The sequence below is a fragment of the Varanus komodoensis genome, unplaced genomic scaffold (genome assembly GCF_004798865.1).
Source record: "Varanus komodoensis strain SLA01 unplaced genomic scaffold, ASM479886v1 scaffold38, whole genome shotgun sequence".
Taxonomy (NCBI): Eukaryota; Metazoa; Chordata; class Lepidosauria; order Squamata; family Varanidae; genus Varanus; species Varanus komodoensis.
Genome location: NW_025335909.1, coordinates 3512441 through 3533548, shown reverse-complemented (window position 1 = coordinate 3533548; position 21108 = coordinate 3512441). Strand labels below are relative to the sequence as shown.

Genomic DNA, 21108 nt, shown 5'->3' with positions numbered 1-21108 from the left:
AGGAAGCATTGCTTTCTAGAAGAGGAGAGGTCTCAAAAGAGAAAACAATGGTTGGAGAAGGCAGTCAAATCTCCTCTTTCTCTACATATGCAATACTATTTCTAGCCCTTTCATCTTTTTCACTATGTTGGCAGGCGGGTCTAAGAATCCTCAAAAGACTGCTCACTATTTAAAGACCGGCCAAATGTTACACCCATCATGATGTGCACCCAGGACTAGATATTATCACTCTACTGGCCTGCTTTGTTATTGCTTTTCTTTGCACAAATTGTGGCCTGACTTTTGCACAAAACTGAAATTAGCTGCCAGGAAATTCAAGGGGGAGCTTCCATACCTCTCCGGTTCAAGGGAAGGACAAGAACTAGAATTGCAATGATCCAAATCTAACACAACTTGCTCCTCCCCCGTTCCTTGGACAGAGTCAGGCAGAAGGGCTGTTGATGGCACCAGTACCAGGAACCCGATGGCAGTAGGTCCGGGTGGATGCAGTGGCTCTTGCTGGCTCAGCTCTCCCGCTTTGCCATAGCAACTAGATAGTAGTATCCATTGACTGGCACTGCAACCTGCCCCACTATGTTAAGTGATATAATAAGAATAATTGTCTGTACTACATGGAACTGCAGCGTTCTCAAGTGAGAAAGACAGTCGCACTTTAGGTGCTGGAAGCACTGCAAAATTCATTAGGGATTTCATTAAGGCTCCCTGTCAGGCATTCGTGCAGCAGCGTGTGAGGAAGAGCCAGGAGCCAGGGAAAGAATTCAATTATTTGTCACTCCTGCCTCCCTGAACTGGCTCTGACGCGGGAGAGAGCATTAGGAACACTAGAGAGACAGCTCCGGCCTTTTTTAATGGCCTCTTGCATATTTCACAGGGGACTTTCTCCAACTTTCAATAAAATCCAGCCCTATGAAATGGTGCCTCTGCGCCTTGCCCTACACCAAAAAAAAAAAAGGGGGGGGGATTAAGTTCATTGAAAGTTGGTGGGCTTGAACTAGGATCATTGCAGCTAGGATAGAAAAGGGAAAATGAGATGATTCATTTGCATCTTTGAATCTTGGAAGAATAAAGCAGAACACGCAATGAGCACACACCTGCACACAGACAAAAGCTGCGAAGAGCCCTTGTCAGGATAAGGACCGCGGGACAAAGTGGGGGAGGGTTGTGCTCCTCCCCGATGTGGTTTTTCCCCCACGAACATCACCCTTCTCTGACACGTTAATTGTTCTGCTGGTGACTAACAGATGACTAGAGTTTTGAAAATTCAAACTGAATTTGGGACCAAGGAGCAAGGAAGAAACACGGTCGCAAGATTGCTTCTGGTGAGGTGCGGCTCAGATCTCATAGGAAAGGTGGTTGATGGCATTAATCAGGGTCCTAGACATTGTCTTGCCAGCGCCCAGCATGTTACATTTCCCAGAATGCCCAGGTTTAAGGAGCATCTAGAGCAAAGCAACATCCATCTCCAATGCAATTCCAGTCCATTCACCCCACCGCACCCCCAAAAGCCGATTTCCCCAAAGCAACCCAAATCAACAGATCCCTGAAAATGCAGGCCCAGAAACTACTTCTTTTCTGAGAAAAGATTAGCAAAGGAAAACAGCAAAGGGGGAACAGGTAAAACTCATATTGGCAACCCAGGAAGTTGCTTTTATTGGGTATGTGGTGTGGGAAGGCAGAAGGAACCACAGGGATGTGGTTCAGAGATGCTTTCATAAAATCTCCGGGAGCCCTCCTTGAAAGACATTAGGAGGGTGAGTACCCAGAGGAGGGCTTTCGCTGGGGTGGCGCCCAATCTATGGAACGTGCCCCTCGGAGAGGTCTGCCTGGCACCGTCGTTATTTGTTTTTCGGCTCCAGGTGAAGAGCTTTTTATTCCAGTGGTATTTTAATAAGTTTTAATATTGTTTTTCCTATGTTTTTAATTGCAGCCAGTGTGGGTCGGGAATTTTATTTATGTTATTTATGCTATTACATTGTAAGCTGTCCTGAGGCTTTTTTGCAATTAGGACGGCATATAAATATTTTAAATTAATAAATAAAATAAATAAAATCAGCTTTGGCCCTCAGCCTGCTGAGCTAAGATAGGACCATGTGCCCTGTGTGCTCCTCTAAGCTTCGCTGCAGACACAGAAGGAACAGCTGTTGTTTTGTTTGTTTCAGCCACAGGTTACTGTAGATCCCAGCATCCCCCTTTTTGATGCCCTTCATACCTGCTGGACTTCAATTCCCAGAATTCCTGACCATGGGCCATGTGGGAGGTGCAGTCCAGAACATCTGGAGGGTAACAGCTAGCAAACCAAGAGCAAATGCTGAAAGACAGAATGCGGAACACACACCACACAAACAAAATGAACGTGCAGAGAGATTGCACATACTGAAATGAGCCTCAAGGTAGAAATCGGAAAACCTCAGTGAGGTTCAGTTTTGCTGTTTCTCACATCAATGCAGGATGAGACGAACAGGATCAAAATGGAAACAAAGTTCTTGTGCTCTTGAAGGTATCTGGACTTTTGCCCTTCAGGCAGCACCATCTTTGGGAAATGACCTTTGGGAGCTTTGGTGGAGAACGAAATCTTTGCCTCTGCTTGGCAAACATCAAGAAAGGAGGCAGAGCAAAACTCTCCTCCAGGTGGTTTGGTTTGTTTTTGTTTTGCTTGTTCAGCTGATGTTGCTACGGTGTGAAGAAAATGAATATTTTAGATCCCTCAATGTTCAGGGGTTATGTATAATTTACTTAGCTGCCTCTTCGTAAACTGAGCAACTCAGAGAGAGGTGAGGGGAAATCTTAAGGAAAAGAACCAGATGGGACTAAACCAAAATACAAGCTGCCTGTTCTATAAAGAACACTAGACCTTACCTCCCATAGCTTCAAATGCATGTTTTTAAAAAGAGTTGCTGTTTCCAGAATCAGCTATAGGTTTGCGGTGACACACACTTTGATCTAACTGCCTAAGTTTTGTCCTGGACCACTGAAATCAAGTTTATATCTGTGTCACATCTTCCTTGAGTTTCCTGAGAATTAAACTTTGAAGTTACTGAGAATCCACTGTTAGTTTCCCAGATCTTTTGCAAGTAACATTTCTTAAGGCTGTCAGGGGAAATAGAATGACTGCTTTAAACTCTGGAACTAATTCCCCAGTGTTTGTCCATTGTTTCAGCCATGGATCATAATGCACCCAGAAGAAATACACAAATATTAAATTTGTGTCAAGCAAATATACTCTCATAAATAGTTGAGCAAATGCTGTCTTGCAAAAAGCCAAAGGCTTTTTTCCAGACTTCAGGAAACAAACAATTAGCTTTAAAGCAGTGAGCTCCATAATCCACCAAATAAAAGTGTCTCGTCTTTCTATGGTAGTGGCAAAGCAAGGCAAGCTCCAAGGCTGCAGCCTATGTCTCTGTCCTGCAGAGAAGTGCCATTGCATTCATGGAATTTACTCCTGAGCAAACCACCATATGGCACGAGAGATGTCTATTACAGATCCTGCAGTTTGCAGGTAAGGATTTATAAGGACTGTGCTTCAGCTCACAACTCAGTCAACCTTGCTCTGTTCACAGCTTTGAATGTAAGCCTGTGGGGAGGGACGCTTACGGATTCTTGAGTGTTCGATTGCTTTCATTTTTTTTAAAAAAAGAAATTATCACACATTCTTGAACCTGTGCTATGTGAACATAGCGTTAAAAAGGTAACTTTAAAGATTTTTAAAGAATGTTCACCTATTCCTAAACATTCAGAAATATATTTTTTTTAAAAAGATGTGTACATTACAACGCACAGTTTCCCAAAGATATCCATGTTCATGTTTTAGCTAATGCACTTTTCTCATTTGGAAAAAAGAAAAGAAAAAGAAAGAAGAGTTCACAAATGAAAACAAGAATGCAGCAAATGCTTTTGTGCAAACCTGCTGTTGTGCAAATTGGCACTCCCGCAACTGTGCAAATCCCTAAAATATACTAATTCCCCAAAATGCATATTTTCACATTTGTGTCCATGGCTGAGTTCTCAGACATCTCTTAGTAGCTTTGCCAATCACATAATACACACCCCGAGAAAGAGCATTTCCGAATTGTACACAGTACGGCTGTGAGAGTAGGACCATAAGGAAGGCTGAGTGCCACAGAATAAATGCTTTTGAATTGTGGTGTTGGATAAGACTCCTGAGAATCCCTTGGACTGCAAAGAGATCAAGATCAGTCAACCCTAAAGGAAATCAACCCAGACTGTTCTTTAGAAGGTCAGGTACTAAAGTTGAAGCTCAAATACTTTGGCCACCTAATGAGAAGGAACAACTCACTGGAGAAGAGCCTGATGCTGGGAACGATTGACAGTAAGAGGAAGAGGAGATGGCAGAGGCTGAGGTGGCTGGACGGGGTCACTGGGGAGGTGGGTGTGGGCTTGGGTGGACTCCAGGGGGTGGTGAAGGACAGGAGAACCAGGAGGAATGTTGCCCATGGGGTTGCCAAGAGCCAGGCACCACTTTGCGACTGAACATAACCTAATTAAGGGTGACCCTGGGTGCTCACTAATGACTGTTTCCCTTATGCCCCTACTACTGCTGCCTTTTTATAGGATGCCATAAATAGCAACACAGTGTAGTTGTTCTGGCAGCGCACTGCTACATCCCTCCCAGAAACCCTTCAAAGCGGCGAGTGAGGCAAGCTGGTGCAGCGACATTCTGCAGAATTGCCTTCTGAATAGGAACTGCAATAAAATCTGCAGGATATTCCTTGCGAGTGAGTGATGCCCGCTCTCTGATTCTGCTTTTGGCTTAACTTACAGCTGGTTTCAAGAGGAAGACATATGCTGGCAACTCCCACTCCCCAAAAGTGGGTCGGTCTTGAGCGCCTCCTTCCAGCAATGCTCACCGCCCGAACTATTTAAGAGGGTGTTTCCACAGCAGCCGAATTGCAGTGTGCTTTGTACTCCCTCTGAGAACCGGGAACAAGCTGTGCAGAGCAATGGCCTCTGTTTCTTTTCCTAGGCTCTCTCACATATCAACTCAGACAGGTTCATTTGCTCCTTGACAAAATCCCCAGACCACCTTTGTTCAGTGACAATGCCGAGGTCAGCAATGACCTGCTTCACTGTATGAATTTGTCTGGCTCAGAATGCTTATAGGCCAAGCACTATTTTCCCACCAAAAAGTTATTTCCTCGCTCATAATACAAAATGAGATTATGTGCACGCATGGTCAGCATTCATCAGACCACAGGGCCCCGGCCAGAGCTTCATAAATATATGATCAGAAATTCTTCCAAGTTCTGCTCTGTGCTAGGGAGGGATGGATCGGTCAAACACGGTCTTGCTGAAATTGTCAGTGATTTTAGGTCAAGCTCATAACATGCCATTTCTGCACAAGCTTTCAGCACACACACACACACACGCCGAGCACTGTGGGAAGCATGGCACAGTTGGTATGCATTAACGCATAGAATCTGTGTGCATTTTCTAAATGTATGGCTTTCCTTCCAAATACTTTATATTACTGAACTGCTGTTTGCAGTGTGATTGTCTCAAATATACACATTTGGTGCACACCTCCCCAACACGTGCATTTCCCCAGAGTCAAGCTGCATTAGAAAGCTCTCCCAAAGGCAGATTTTGGAATCTTGCTCTGTTTCAGCTTGCTGGAAGGGATAGGCAGTTCTAATTGCATAAGCCTATTAAACAAATATTGCAAATTTATCACCCTTCTCTGTTCCTTACTCAGTAAAAACTCCACTTGATGGCTCTGAACTCTATGATCAAAACAGACCATTTAATGAAGCAGTCTTTGGTGAAAGCATTGTTATTTTGGTCAGGATTCTTGGAAATTTTTTGTGGGGGTGCAGTCTCCCATCCAGTTCTTAAGTGCTTTCATTTTCTTTTGTTTCTTTGGGACTGCCAGGGCTATTGGCGGCTATTAGAGGGAGTCAGAAGTAATGCCAAGGGAAAAAGCCAGGACTCCAATCTGAATCAGAAGCTTACTGGTGCTCAAGGAAAAGTCCACTCATAGAGAAGGCTTTAACAGCCCTTCCTGACTAGCAGGATACAGAAGGCAGCCTGGAATGACTGGAGTCAGTCCGGACCTTAGGAATACCACAATGTTCAGGAAAGTCCCAACTGTAATTCCATGGGGAAGCTACACAGCCATCTGAAGCTTCCCAGTTCTAGCTTCCATGGAGCCTGAGGGTCTTCAGAGAGAGAGATTTGGAACTGTATTTCCAAATACAGTTGAGCACTCCCCACCCTAGTTTGTGCTGTGGCCTGGAGAAAAGGGCCAGAAGGAAATACAATAATTCCAGAGCACAGTGTGATAATATGGATGAGTTCAGTACCTTCCACAAGCTCTCATAAGACATATTTCTGAAAGCTCATGCTGAGCTGAGGGTATGGACAAAGAGCCGATTCCGAACGGAGCTTACAGATACTAGGGCTGATTCCAACTCAAGGTTGTTGACACTTGAATGACGGTGAATTGGAAATGGAGATTCATATCCTGCTTTGGCTTGGGCGGACTCAGGCAATCCAAAACACAAGGTCTTAAAGGCAAGGGAAAAGGCAGGCAGACACGATCAAAATACAAGCACAGGGAAGCACTCAGATACAATCCATGTTCCAGAAGGAGTCCAAGGATCAGAAGCACAGAGCATCAATCATCACAGCACCGTCCAAGAAAGAAGGCACTGGGGCTGAAGAACAGCATTGCTTCCAGCACTGGCTGGGCAGGCCCTGAAGCCTTGAGCAGCAGAGCCTGCTGAGTCGTGTCCAAGGCTCCGTCAGAGTATGATGGAGCTCGTTTCTCATAAGGAGTCCTCTCCCACTGAGTGCTGCTTCTCACAGGAGTCCTACTTACCTTGCTGGATTAGGCAAGGATGCTCCCCGGGGTCAGGGAGTGGATCAGCTTCTGCCTCAGAGGTGGGTATCGACCTGCAGCAACTCCCCAGTGACCCAGGTGCCTCTGCCACTGCTTTGGGAACAGAGGAGGAGCTGTTCTTGGTACACATTCCAAGTTCGGACAGATATATGGGCTTGTCAAATGAGAAGCGGCCCTGGGAACCAGAATTCTCAGGTCTTGAAAAGAAAGAAGGGGGGGGGGGGGGGATATCTCAAAGGAACCCTTCCCAGGTGTTTAGGAAGACATTTAGAATAGTCAGGATGTACAACTTCAGGATGTGGGAGAGGAACTCCTGCAGCCAAGCGAGTCTGGCACAGCTCTTGACTCCATGATGCGGTACTGGGAGAGATGGGCTGTGCAACTAGAGGGGTGATGGACAGAGAAAAGGCTTTCCTGTCCCCGAAAAGGGCATCCCAGAGGGAAGAATCCCCAGGGATAACTCAAAAGAAGGATGCTTGAAGTAGTTCAATGAACCACTCCGTGCATGCTCAGAGACTTAGTCTTGGTTGGTTGTGCTCACTGGAAGTGCGCTGGAGAATAAAGAGCTTTTGCCAAAGGAAAGTCTGTGCCTTGGAAGTGCGAAGGTGGGAAGAATCCGGTTCGGGACTCACTGAATTCTAGGAGCTGTGGTCTCCCTCAAAGGAGAAGTCCTCTGGTAGGAGCACAGCAATGCTGAACCAATCCTAAATCAAGCGTATAGACAGCAATCTGTTTCTGTATGCAACTAAAGTCTACCAAAGAGATGCCACCATCGCAACCTGCCCTTCCCACCCTCCAGATAAAGCTTCTTAAGCAGCTCCTTTGCTGTCATTTTTTTAAGTTAAGTGGTCTTTTATGTAGTTCATGGGACAGGAACTCTAACAGCACTTAAATGTGTACTTGCTACCTTAGCGTAAATTAAAAGCTAATTGGAGCTACAATGCATGCAGGCATTTTAAAGCTAATATAAAGACCCATTTCCTAGCTTCTAATTATAGCAGGCACTTAAAATAACATTTGCATTTGGAAAGTCATCTCTGTTACCTGAGAAATTAAGAAATCATTGTCTGGCCATTAGTGTTGTCCAGGAAAGCCCAGCATTAAGAAAGGCAGGCCAAGAATCATTACAAACTTTACCCACATTCTCTGAGAGATATAAGAGGTCTTATAAGAATAGTGTGTCTGGCCAAAACATGGCCAAGGCCCAAGTCAAATTCAGATGAGCGGGTGCTACAGGGTAGCTACAAATATGCAATGCATCGCCCGGAGAATCAGGGGAAGCGAATGGCTGTGAACTCCAATTAACTGACCAAGCTTGATGTCCATCCATGCTTCTCCATATTCTACAACAAGGGCAAAAGAAGCCAAGTATGAATGGTACCAGTACTTTGATTTCTAAGCTAATGTGGCACCTGGCCACCATGATGGTCCCTCTTACAGCTAAGTTACAGGCATCCCCTGAAACACACACACACACACACACACACACACACCGGTGGGATCTTATTGGACAAAAGTGGAAAGTTGACCATCTCCATAAGATCTGGCAAGGATCACAGAGAAAAGCCAGTCATATGAATGAATGCATCTAGTTGACATCTACACACTTAGGATTTCTACAACTGGTGAGTCAGAAAGGACCAATGTTGGGAGGACCAGCTGGTGCTCTCCATAGGTTCTGGGCTTCAGCACCCATCAACTCCAACCAGCATGGCTGGAAGCTAACATCCCAAGCATCTAGAGAGCACCAGCACGGCCACTGTAGAAAAGCACATGGAGTATAAAGGGGAACAGATCTGTGGGTGTGTGGAGCAGAGATGTATATTTTGGGAGGGATCAATTTCGAACTCAGACAAGCATTATGGATTTTCACAGCATAATCCTTAATTTGGAGATAAGTGCCATTGATTTCAGTGAGGCTGAGCTGCAGGAAAAGGGGTTCGGGGCTGTATCCTTAGGGAGAAATCCTATGGCTGTTAGACAATGTCCCCAGCTGTGCTTCCAAAGCCATAAGAACAGTCTCAGAGAGAGGCTCTTGGGGCCATTCTGGAGGGTGGGGGGAGGGTTTGGCGGAAGCACCTCAGCCTCCTTCTTTCCCACTGGAAGAAGCTGCACTTAGATGCCCCAATCAGCTGTCCAGGTGCTGAGGTGGATCATGGAGGCGACCTGCTCCTCCGTGCTCCTTGTGCCCCACATAGGATGCCCACAATCCTCTGCATCGGGGGTGTGAAAGCTTTCTGCTAGGATGATGCCCTTAAAGAATGATGTGAGTAGGTCCTGCATATTTTTGTGCGTCATCCTGTGAGACTGAGGATCGCAGCTCTGGTCTTCAGGGAACAAACACAGAGACACACACACTGCAGGGTAAATAGCTTAAGCGATACAGGGGGGAAAGATCAGCCGATTTTTAAAATCAGGATTTACCCCGTTTGCACCTTCTGGGCCAAATGTGGACTCAAATGCCATCAGTGTGTGAAGTCCGTAAAGTTGAGGGCTTGCCCTGTGATTTGCAAACCAAAGGAAATGTGTTCAACAGTGTCACACATCTGAAAAAAGTGAAGAAGTGGGTGCAGTTGGGAAAAATGTGTACAACTGCATTTTAATCAATGAACACACTTCTTCCCATCCGGAAGGAAAATACATGGCTGGGGAATCTGGTGGCAAATGCCAAGGAAGGCTGTTGTCTCATGAGAGTTTCTGGTTGGCCACCGCAGTTGGCAGGACGGTGAACTAAATGGACCTGTGCTTTCATCTTGTTCTGGCCTTCTAGCCTTAAAAAAATACATATGTCAGAACTGGAGCTGACACCAGAATTCACAAGAGAATAATAACCCGAGAGAGGGAGACAGCTGCCTTGTGGCAGGTAAAGCCCACAGCCAAGACGGTTAAAGGAATGTTTTGAAAGGGAAGTAGATGGACTAAGGAATTAGACCTAATAGGGATGTACTTATCAAAGCTTTACAGGCGGGATGGAGGAAGAATTCATGGCCAGCCACATCCCATTACCTTGCTTGTCCTTTGAAGTGGCACAGCAGAGCATAACAACAACATGACAGTTTCGAAATTTATAGGAGTGCCTTTTCTTGGTCTCAGACTGAAGGGAGGCAACTGTCGGAAATGTTCTTTGGGGACCGCAATGTGATGAGCTATGAAATGCCGCTGCGCTTGTGATGACGGTGCCGCCGCCAACGGTGCAGTGTTGTTATTCTTTCTCTCACTCATGAAAACATGAGAAGAGCTCTGCCGGATCACACCAGAAACCTTCCCAGGATCCCGCATTCTGTTTCTCACAGCATCCAGCCAGAGACCTCTGGAAAGTTCTTCTCCATATATACCTGCCTCCTTCCATATATACACGCACCTGCCTAGCCACGACAATCCGGAGAGGCGGTCCTTCTTCAGGGGCCCTCTTTGAAGTTGATCAGAAGAATGGCTACCTGGAGAAGGACCTTCTCTGTGGTAGCCCCCCAACTTGGCATGGACTCCCCAGAAAGGTGAAACTGGTGATGCTTTTTTTTCATTTTGGCACCAGGCCAACCCCTTTTTATTTTCCCATTCTTTTAAATGATAGTAGTGTTTTAAGATTGGATTTTATCTACTATAATTTGGATGCTGCATCCTATACTGTATTACTGTTCTGAGACATTGTGAAGGGCAGAATATAAAAGCTAGGAAGGAAGGAAGGAAGGAAGGAAGGAAGGACAGAAAGACAGTCGACAGAGGATGCTCTTCGTCTCCCATACTTGTTCACAAAGCACCACCAAAAATCAGAGTGAAAATGTGAGTCTTTGAAAGGAGCTTTTCTCACCCAGCAAAGTGCCACCTTCAGAACCTGTTGCAGCTCTTCTTAAGGTTCATACTTTCCTGAGCAATTAACATCACCAACTTAGCAGTGATGAAACGATGGGTCCCGAAAAACATGCACACTATGATTCACAATGTGCTAATTTCTTAAGATAGCTGTCAGTTCAGTGCAGCGTTACATGTTTGTTTGTTTGCTTGCTTGTTGTTGTTTTTTTAAATATGTTATTGCCGCAAAGGCTTCTGTTGTGTGAAAAAAAAAAGCTCAAATATCTTCTGACTTGCAGATCTCCATGAGATGGAATTCAGCAAGTTAAATCATGCATATGGTTTGCAAGAACTCTCGGTGTGATTTTGCATAGTAAGGAAAGAAACAAATTAGCCTGGTAGTGTTCACTAAAGGCTGGCTATGTGTGGGTAAGAGCATCCTTTTATGCATATTAATCATCAAAGAATAAAATATGCAAGGGGAGTGCAATGAATGTTACGGTCTTCTATACCGATGTTCATCTCATTAGAATTGCAGGGGTATGTGACACTGGAAATCTCATTTCATTTGAGCTTGGCAGACTTTTGACACATTTCTGACGCGGCAACCAAAAGCAGGCTGAGTCACAGTTCTTCCACTTGCCCAAAATTTCTTAAAATATGTGTGCAAATTTGGACCTGATGACTCTGTTTCTGTAGCACGAACTACAATTATGCAAATAGCCCAGATCAAGGCCAATGGGTCAGATTCAAGTCTTTGCTCTTATTGTAGCTTCTACTGTGAGCAATATGAGAACATCGTCCACACAAGCCACTTTGGCCACCCTATATTTTCTGGCAATTAACTTTAGATTGCATAAACTTTGGGACTCCACTCCACAATCTGTATGAATTTAGGCAAGTTACGAATAAAGGAATGGTACAGAGCAGAAGCCCAAATTGCGTGCAAATTTCTCTGGCTTAAAGAGAACAAAGCAAAGCACAAATCTGTAAAAACTCGCCTTAGCTGCAATGAGCTTAGCGTTGCAAAGAGGGTCTTGGAGGGCCCCAAAGTTTGGTGACTCGTGAGCCAATCACAAGCTAACATGAAGTTAAGCTTCTCTGATTTCTGGAGCTGAGCTGGACCGGAGAAATGGAAGCATGTTTTACAGGAAATGAGGGTGATGAACTATTTATGTGTTTTTCTTGGGTTTCTCCGGCAGGTTGAACCTGGCTTATGTGGTGGCCTAAATTCATTAGAGAGGACAGGCATCAAGAGCTGGTGAGCTCAGAGAATTTTCTATACATCATGATAGTGCTACAAAGATTGGGCTTGGACTGAGGATGGGGTTACTGTGTTTGGCTTTCAGATAAAGAGATATGGTTACTCATTTTTACAATTCTATTTAACTTCCATTTGCTTGTTCTCCTATTATCCTGAGGGCCGCAGTTAATAATCAAGATCTACGTTGTGCACTTTTGTGGTATAATTAAACTGGCTGCTTAATTAGAAAACCTAGCTAGGACTAAACAAAGGGGAATCAATAATGTATATAATGGGGAAAAGAAGAGAGAGGGAAAGGGAAATTTGGGAAGGTTTCAAAATTCATTCAGAGCTAAGGCTATGTAACTAGCTCTAATCCTGCATTAATCATAGAGCAAAATGAAGTTCTGTTTCTTTCTTTCTTTGTTTAACCTTCTTTTGTAGCTTGTAAGCGAAATGTGCAACATGCTAGACTTAATCTGGGCCAACCAGCCTGTGGGAATGTCGCAGGCTGATGCAGCTGTTGAGCAACTGAAGAACAAGAAAGGCTCGGATAACCCTGAGGTTTGCGCAAGGATTCGCAGAAGAGCTGGGCTGGAAAGCTGCACTCACCCCGCCCCCCATGTTCCCCAGAAATATGCAATCTCTCATACTGGAAGAGGTAAATAGTCATCAGGACTAGCAACCACTGATGGCCTCACTGATTGAGTTTATTCAATCCCTTTTGACACTATCCAAATGAGTGGCCATCAGTGCATTTTATAGTAATGGATCCCATAGATTAGGTGCTTTTATTCATCGTGAATCTCCCATCAGCCAGCTTCATGGGAAGACCCTGGGTTCTAGTCTTGTGAGATGTTTTGCTCCCCCTCTCCCTTCACACCACGCATAATTTTGTACAAATATGCCATACTTATGTCTGTCTTTCAATCCCAAGCATTTAATTAACAGAAATGTTTAAGAAGTTGTCACAGCAAAGAGGCTGTATGAAGGAGCCACTAGTGTTGGCTTCAGATCTTGGGCTGCTTCTTGCCAAAGGCGCATCAAGTTGGCCTTTGGCATGGTGAATAGGTCCATCTCCTTCTCCACCACTGTCCAGAAGAGGAGGAGGGGACCAGGAATGGAAGTGGACGTGCTGGATCCTTTTAGTTACTGCTCCCATTCTCAGAGAAATGGCAGGTGAGTGGGATGCAACGGACAGGAAAGAGAAGAGGCAAAACAATGCTCTTCTTCTGGTTGGTAGGCCTTTCCAGATGCGCTACAATGCCTTTCCAGATGCGCTACAAAAGCCGTCCTGGGGCTTTTGTGCGAATAGGACGGCATGTAAGTATTTTAAATAAATAAATGACAACCCTGTGGTAGCTCTTCCATTCTAAGTGAAGAGCAGAGCTCGCCGTGTCCTTTGGCATTGGCCAGAGTGCCTTAGGACAATCTGGATTCTCAGATCTGTGATCAGACTTAGATCTCCCGCCTCAGAGCTAGGAATCCACACTCCAATCCCCCCGGCCTCAAAAGCACGATGTCAAGCACCTTTCTGTGTCTGGGAACTCTGGGCAGTGGGGAAAGGAAGCGAGGAGGGAAAGAGACTAGGGTTATCCCGATGGTTGTGCAAACTTCTTCCCTCTCCTCTGGAGAATCTTGCCTTGATGACTGAAAATAGACATCTAGTTGAAATACAGAGCTGGAGCTGCAGGGAAGCAGCAGTCCCCTACGCCTCTCCTGGAACTCTGTGTTGGAAGGTTACAAGCTTCCATTCTGCTAATTTTTGACTGTTTTCATCCTAGCCACCTAAGATAGTTCTGAATCTTTTAAAAATAGGAGCAAGTTCTCTGAGAAGATCTGTCGTGCTTGACTTAACTTTTCTACCCACTTAATAAGGTACTTTATTTAAATTTTCAGCTGTGCCCAGGAATCCCCAGTGGAGATTTTAAAACAGAGGATTATTATTAGAAATTAATTAAGTATTCTTTTCAGCCCCGTCTACGGAGAGCCATTTAGCATCGCTTGCATTCCTTTCACTGCATTAAGACATTACCCATTGTCATTCCAACGAGAGCGGAGGGAGGACATCTCTTTTAAAGGGTAGCAGAAGGATATAAATATGACATATTTGGAAAGCCACTTAATGAAGGGAGCACTTAAATGGTGACAACAACTTGAAACATTGCACTGTACTAATGGTCAGAGTGGAGATACGTGAAGAATGTGGTGCTCCTGGTTTACAAATGCATGCATGGTACAGTCAGGGTGTGGGAGACAGTTTTAAGGGCTTTGCTCAGTGTAATTAAAGAACCCTTACTGTTTCCCTTACAGTAAAATCCGAAGTAGCCTTGAATAAATAACCTGATGGCATAGTGCTGTCTTGGCAACTCATCTCTCACAAGTGCAATTAAGGATGAGTCAGTGGATCCTTCCAACCTCCAGGATTCCATGTATCCCAGGAATAGCAATGAATATTTTAGGAGAAAGTGCCAGTAATGGGGCTGGTAAAGTTTTCCTGCCATCCTTTAAGCTCCACTGGAGGAGCAGCCCAGCAGAAAGCTACCCCAGCGTAGGGGAAAATGTGTTGGGATCCAAAGTCATGGGGATGTTTAGCAGGGGCGTGCGTGCGGGGAGGCACTTCACTTTTTATTCTTCTTTTTAAGGCTCTTAGACTAATATTTCTGGAAGAAGACCCTTTCACACAGAGGTTTTTGAGAAAAGTTAAGACAATATTTCAAGGACAATATCGAACAATCTAAGAATGCAACCTAAGATGTTACCTTGACAAGGAATCAGTGTTTTTTTCTCCATTTCCTTCTTTTACTGCATGAATGGGGAACCTACAGTCCTTCAGATCTTCTTGATTCCAGCTCCTATCAACCCCAGACAACATGGAGAGTAGATGGGGTTGGTGGGATTGTATTCCTGCCATCCCAGTTTATATTCCCTTGGTTCACTCTGTCTTATAGTGCAGTCTCCCAGATTTCTGCTTTGACTAGCCTTTTTTCTGATTTATCAACAAAAATTGGCACTAGTTGTATTTGGGGTCAGTTTTGACCCCGGGAGAAAGTGTTTGAGGCCTGAAAAATGCTGAATCAGAAAAGTCAGTTCTGGTTGGAATTTTCCCTCAGGAGATCACAATCAGCCTAAAAATAGCTTTTAGCTTTCAGCAACTGCAGGTAATTTAAGGTTACTCCTTTCTGATGTTGTGCAAAAGGGGGAAAATCTGCATGCCTTTTCATCTGAATAACAATAGTTCAGCCTAATAAATAATAAATAAATAGTATTCCTTTTATTGACAGTAGTATATTCCCTCATACGCATGCAATACCTAGACTTGTAAACTCCATATGTATTCATTGCAACTGATATACCTCAAAATACACATTTCCATTGTTTTGTAAATTGGCATTTGCAGCTGGTTAGTTGTATCCTCACCCACTACTGTTTACTGTCATAGAGGCATTTTTAAAGAGTCATTGCAAGGTGAAACAGGATGAGCTTCAGGAGAGGCAACACAAGCAGGTTACTCACTTTTTCGGCCTGTAGTCGGGAATAGATCTGTCCAGTGAAATCCTGTCACTTAGTTGAGCATTATAGCCATATTCTTCATATTTGGTTTCAGACTCATGGCTATCATCTCTTAGGGTGGCAGCTATTCCCCCTTGGCCCAAGCCTCCAGGGCCTTCAACTAATCCCATTGGCTTGGCTAGACCTGGAAAGAAAAGATACGGACAATATATTTAGACAGGAGCTTGGATCAGGGTCAGTGTTGTACAGGTTTGCACTGATACAATGCTACAAGAGGAGGAGGAGGAGTTAACTTGACCAGAACTGTTTTCTGCAGACAAGGAGACTGGTTTGTGGAAGGATGGATGGATCTCAGTATCCTAGAGATCCATCATGGATACAGGTGGCTGGCCATCTATACCATCATTCTCCACTAGGACAGGCTAATGGATATGCATCATGGGTTGTAGCACTTCCTCTCCTTCCGTATTGACCCCCTGTGTAGATCAAACACCCGAACAGAGCTGTTGCATGAAGCGGCTTCCAGGATTTGAACCAGTACCATAAGGGGAGGAATTGCCCAGTCGTAAGTAGAGCTAATGTCTATGGGTGGATGAGTTGGTTTACTTCTAATGCCATTTACCTTTGTCATGTTTATTCCACTCTGTTCCCACATCTTGCTGCTCCCCTGAAAGAAACCTCTACATACATATTTATGCACATTTCGTCTACATAAACATCTGATTCTTTGAGGATGGGTGGGCGGGAATGTCATTTTCAGACAAATAATTTCCCCTAATATATGCCTTTTTCTATGGAGGTGGGGTGTGTAGTGTAGTATAAAGATTATGCATATATTTGAACTGTGAACAGCATTACAAAATTCACAGTGGTAGGAAAATTGAAGTGCATCAGTGTTCCATTTTGAAGTGCATGGCTTTTCTTCTTTCCATCAGGTTCTTTCATTCCATCATCCACCTCCCCGCCCTCCATCTCCTGAACTTGCATTCACCTCGGAAAATGTGCCAATATACAATACACTTTTGCAGATGTGTACTTCTGAAAATGCACAAATACCACTGAAAGGTGCATTTTCATGCTTTGGCCTACGGGAGGATGCCCCATTTCTGCTGCTTATTACAATGCTTGTGATTCTGGGCCACTAAATTCATGCACAATTCTATAAAACAAAAGACAGTACATTCCAAAAGACAATACATTCTATAAAACAAAGACAAAAGAAGCCACATAACTTAAAAAAGCCAGTCCATTGCAGAATCGGCAGGTCAGATTCGTAGAAATTCAAACTTCTTTTACCCTATCACAGCTTCCTCAGACATTCATGGATCAGAAAGTGTGAATCAGGGTTGCCTTGCATTGAAATGCACATGCCACAGAATTATTCCTACCAGTGAGTAACTGAGGAGTACGGAAGAGAAGAGAGCAGAACCAGATGTTTTGTTTATTTATTTTTCGATTTATATCCTACCTTTTCCCTACAAAGGGCTCAAGGCAGCTAACATCATTCTCCTCCTCCATCTTATCCCCACAACAGCAACCCTGTGAGGTAGGTGGGGCTGAGAGTCTGTGACTGGCTCAAAGTGGGCTCCATGGCCGAGTGGGGACTAGAAGGATTCTGGGCTGTCTGTTCAGCAAAGCTGCATTAGGCAGTTGCAACGTGTCCAAGGATCAAGACAGAAAACACAGAAATGTACCAAAGTCACACAAACTAAAAAATGGGAACCCTTAGGTTTCTCAACTTGATTGTCTCCAGACATTTTGCTTTATAACTCTCCATGTTCCTGATCACTGCCTCAATTGACTGGAGCTGGAGATATGAAATCCAAAATATTCATTGAAAGCCAGGTTTGGAAAGCCAGGTACCTGTAGACACACACATCCACACACACGAGACAGATCCCTCTTATGGGAGGAGAGTAGGTTATAAAACAGCAATCAAGAATGCTGCAGAATCCATCATTGTGTTGAGCATCCCATAATCCTCTCGCTTCACTCCTTACTCCCTTCCTCAGAAAAGGGTGTTAGTTAATTGAAAAACTCTGTATCATCATCATTATCATTTGCTGTTGCTGTTGTTGCAATTTGTATTACACAGCAGATCTAGCATGAGCCCAAGAGTGCAAGCAGGGGAAAGTGAAATGAGACTTTCTTGGAAATATTCTGCACCCCTGAATTTCTTATTCCAAATGTTTTCTTGTCCTCCTTTGCAGGGAGGGGCACAATTCCCTGGGGTGAAGCTCAGAAACACAATCTTTCCTTATTTTCTTCCCACCCCTATCCAGAGCTTAATACTGTCCCATGAGAAATTCTCTCTCTCTTTCTCTCCCTCCCTCCCTCCCTCCCTCCCTCTGCTGTCTGGAAATAAATTGGCACACTTTCCCTTTTTAAAATGCAGCCGGAGTCATGATGCATATTCTGCTTTCCTCGCATTACTCTCCTCGTTTCTAGGAAATTGCTACTAGCCAGCCCTTATCCACTTGAACTCTACTGAAATGTCCTCTCTCCTATGAAACACTGGAGCTTGTCTGTAGCATTCGTAATAAACTCACCAGGGTTGTAGAACCGGCAAGTGCCTGCAATACTTTCCCAATTTTTTTTAACTCCCCTGAAATTGAACATCACCGAGGCTTTAAGAACAATAAAGAAATAATGCGCTAATTCTTCCTGCCCTCCAACACCACCGTGGGTCAGTTCCTCAAACGGAAGGTACTACTTGGGATTAATGTAGTCCACAAGGACAGGGAGTAGGGTGGGGTGGTTAGCCTGGCCTCCGCCAAACATGGCTCTCGCCAGATGTTTTAGGCCGTAACTCCTATCAGACTCAAGCAGCGTGGTTAATGGTCAGGAGGGAAGGGAGGATGAATGGAAGTCATACCAAAACATCTGGCAGTTGCTTGCTGCTTATGACTGGCTTATTAGTTTCACACCCAGAGGGAACCCAAAGTCCGTGATAGCCCATGGCCCACATGCTAGTCACCTATAGACCAACGTAGACAATCGACTTCACAGTGTCTCATAAGCAGAGGATTCTGATGTTCTCTCTTACCCTCCTTGCACTTTTTTTAGATCTTTTAAAACCGATTTACCAGATTTCAGTAGCGCTTGTTCATTTCAGAGTCACTTTCCTTTTAGGGTTTTCCTTGTTCCATACGCCTGCACTGTATGTGCCTCCCCAGCCTTTGAGATCTATGCAGGGGGCCCTCCTGTGTGACCCATTCCTTACAGAGGTGGGAGGGATGGCTGCTGGAGGGGGGCCTTTTCTGCAGCTGCTCCCAAATCTGAAATGGGGAGCAGCTCCCCATATTTCTCCAAAGAGATTCCCCTGATGCCTTCCTTACTTCCTTTTTAAAAACATTTTAATAACTAATTGCCATAAAAGCTTTGTTTTGTATTTTTGCTGTATTTTTTGTTATTTTTAATGCGTTATTGGTTTTCATTATGCTTTTATTGTGTTTTTCTCTTGCGGTTGTGTTTTTCTCTTGTGGTCATGCCATGGCAGCATACAAAGTTTTTAAATAAAGAAATAAATAATTTTTGTTTTGCTTTGGTGAAATTCAAAACAATAAATGTTAATCCAAGAAGCATTCTAGGGGTTTTGAAGGCGCTGCCCATGGTGCTGAATGTCATCCTCCAATGGATGGACAGATCCATTCACACAGGAGTCATAACAGTGTGGATTGATACTGAACAGGAGAACCAAATTAAAGTTGCCATACTGAATCCTACCAGCTTTCCACAAATGAGATTCTTGCCAGTGAGTGGATCGCTCAACGAGGCTGGAGAGAAGAGGTAGATGAAGAGGAAGTGAATAACTAGAGGATAAAGGCTCCACAGAAGCCATAGCTGCACTTAATATCTTTCCGTCAGGTCTGTCCATGGAAAGCACTCTGTCTCCAAATGTTGCCTAATCTCAACGATTTTGGAAGCCATTTTCTTAATATGATGCAGCCCTGAGCGCCAAGAGAGTCAGTACGGTGCAGTGGTTATGGCGCTGGACTAGAACTCAGGAAATCTGGGTTTCTCCACTTGACCATGAAGCTCCCTGGGTAACTTTGGACCAGTCATTGACTCTCATCCTCACAGGGCTGTTGTGAGGATAAAAACAGAGAGGAGGATTATGTAAGCCACCCTGGGTAACTGCAGGAAAAGCAGTGGAGAATCTGATCAACTTGTTTAGTTAAAAATAAACACATTTCTCCAAATTATGCATTTTTGTTGCTGCTGTTGGAGAATGCCATAAGGGAGAAAGAAATGGAGAAGTGTACTTTTCAAACGATAAGGAACTTTGCTTTGCATGGTGGCTCAATCATTTGGGAGTGGGCAAGTTCGTATTGAAATTCACACCAAAGTGCAAATAGGATGATTCCTGCCTCCATTTGCAGTCCCGCAACATTCTGGACGGAGTGTTTCTACCTTGCAGGAAGGTGGGGAAACGAGCTGCTTCCATGATGGATGCAGCCAGACTAGTCTTCCCTCACTGCGAAGTACTTCCTACGACTTGGAGAGTGCAGTCCGTGAGTGGCCTGGCGTTCCCTGGCCAGCAGAAGAGATCAGGATGTGCCTTGCAGCCACCCTGCAGTCCCAGGACAGCAGAAGAACTTCATTCATTTCGTCAGAGTGTGGAATATGCTTCTGCTATCAAAGCTCATAAATCCTGAACAAACTCTCTGCTTAATGAAAAGAGGTCTCCAGTGAGGCAACTGCTCTCTGAAATTATTGCCTTGGAGGGCATCCAGAAAAATGGTCTTGTCCCTTGGATGGAAAAGGGTCACAGGATGCAAAACGGTTCAGTGCACTGATATTGGGGCCAGAGAAAATGAAAGCCCTGGGCAGACAAATAGCCCATTCTTGACAAAATCCAGGCAAAATTACTTTATTTAAACATCAAACCTGCAACCAACTGCACAGGTGTGGTGTGCAGGTAGAGACAGAAACACATCCGGAATGCGCTGAACAAGAACATGATCTCATTCGTCGTAAAACTGAATCTGTCCAGTTGCCCAGGCTGAAATTGGCACCAGGCAAATCACACACACCCTTCCCCCACGAGGCACACACTTCACCAGCTTGCGGACAGGCTTGGTGTTGTGTGTTTGTGAGCATGCAAATGCACAACGGAAAAGCACGAGGAGGTGTTGGTAGGCCTGCAGCTAAGCAGAAGATGACTAGTCATCTTTTAGAGCTATTGTATCTGAAAGGTGCCTGCCTGAGGGATGAGGTTGCATGGCTGCCCCACAAATGCCCTTTCAGTGAAAACACCCTGTTAGTAAACAGGTGGGTCCTCGTGGAGTGAAAACTTGTTTCAGTTTGTTCATTTGTTTTGTTTCCTCATATTGGTTTTTAGAGTTCACATTTGCTGGCTTCTGCTGGAAGCTCTACAATGAAGATGTGGCCTATCAGCACTCTTAAATAAAAGAAATTGTTACCATACTCATACTTATGGGATAAAAAAAGAAGTGGTGGGCCAGGGGACGGAGAACAAGCTGGGCTTCCTATGGCCCCTGACAAAGGGAATGAGCAGCTCCTAGGAAGAGGGAATTTTCTGTTGAGCCACCCAACTGTGGAATGAGCTTTCTGGAGATGCTTCTCTCCAGCTCCAGAAGCGGTCTTTCTATTTATTTTCCCTGGCATTTTAATCTTCAGTTTGTTTTAAATCTGCTCTTGTACTCTAAATCTTGGCATTGCTTCTAGGGTCTATATTTTGGTC

The 21108-nt window shown here is 44.5% G+C and overlaps 1 protein-coding gene across 33 annotated transcripts in view; it reads right to left on the bottom strand.

Annotated features, from left to right (window-relative positions):
* Positions 1 to 21108, bottom strand: part of GALNT9 (polypeptide N-acetylgalactosaminyltransferase 9) — a 236812-nt gene that overhangs the window by 126618 nt on the left and 89086 nt on the right. For all 33 annotated transcript variants that reach the window (XR_006415730.1, XR_006415729.1, XM_044440803.1 and 30 more), the window contains one exon: positions 15405 to 15585. Coding sequence is in view for 31 of the 33 variants with exons in the window: in XM_044440803.1 (XP_044296738.1) it covers positions 15405 to 15585 (181 nt within the window). In the remaining 2 variants the exon portion in view is untranslated. The remainder of the gene's footprint in view (positions 1 to 15404; positions 15586 to 21108) is intronic.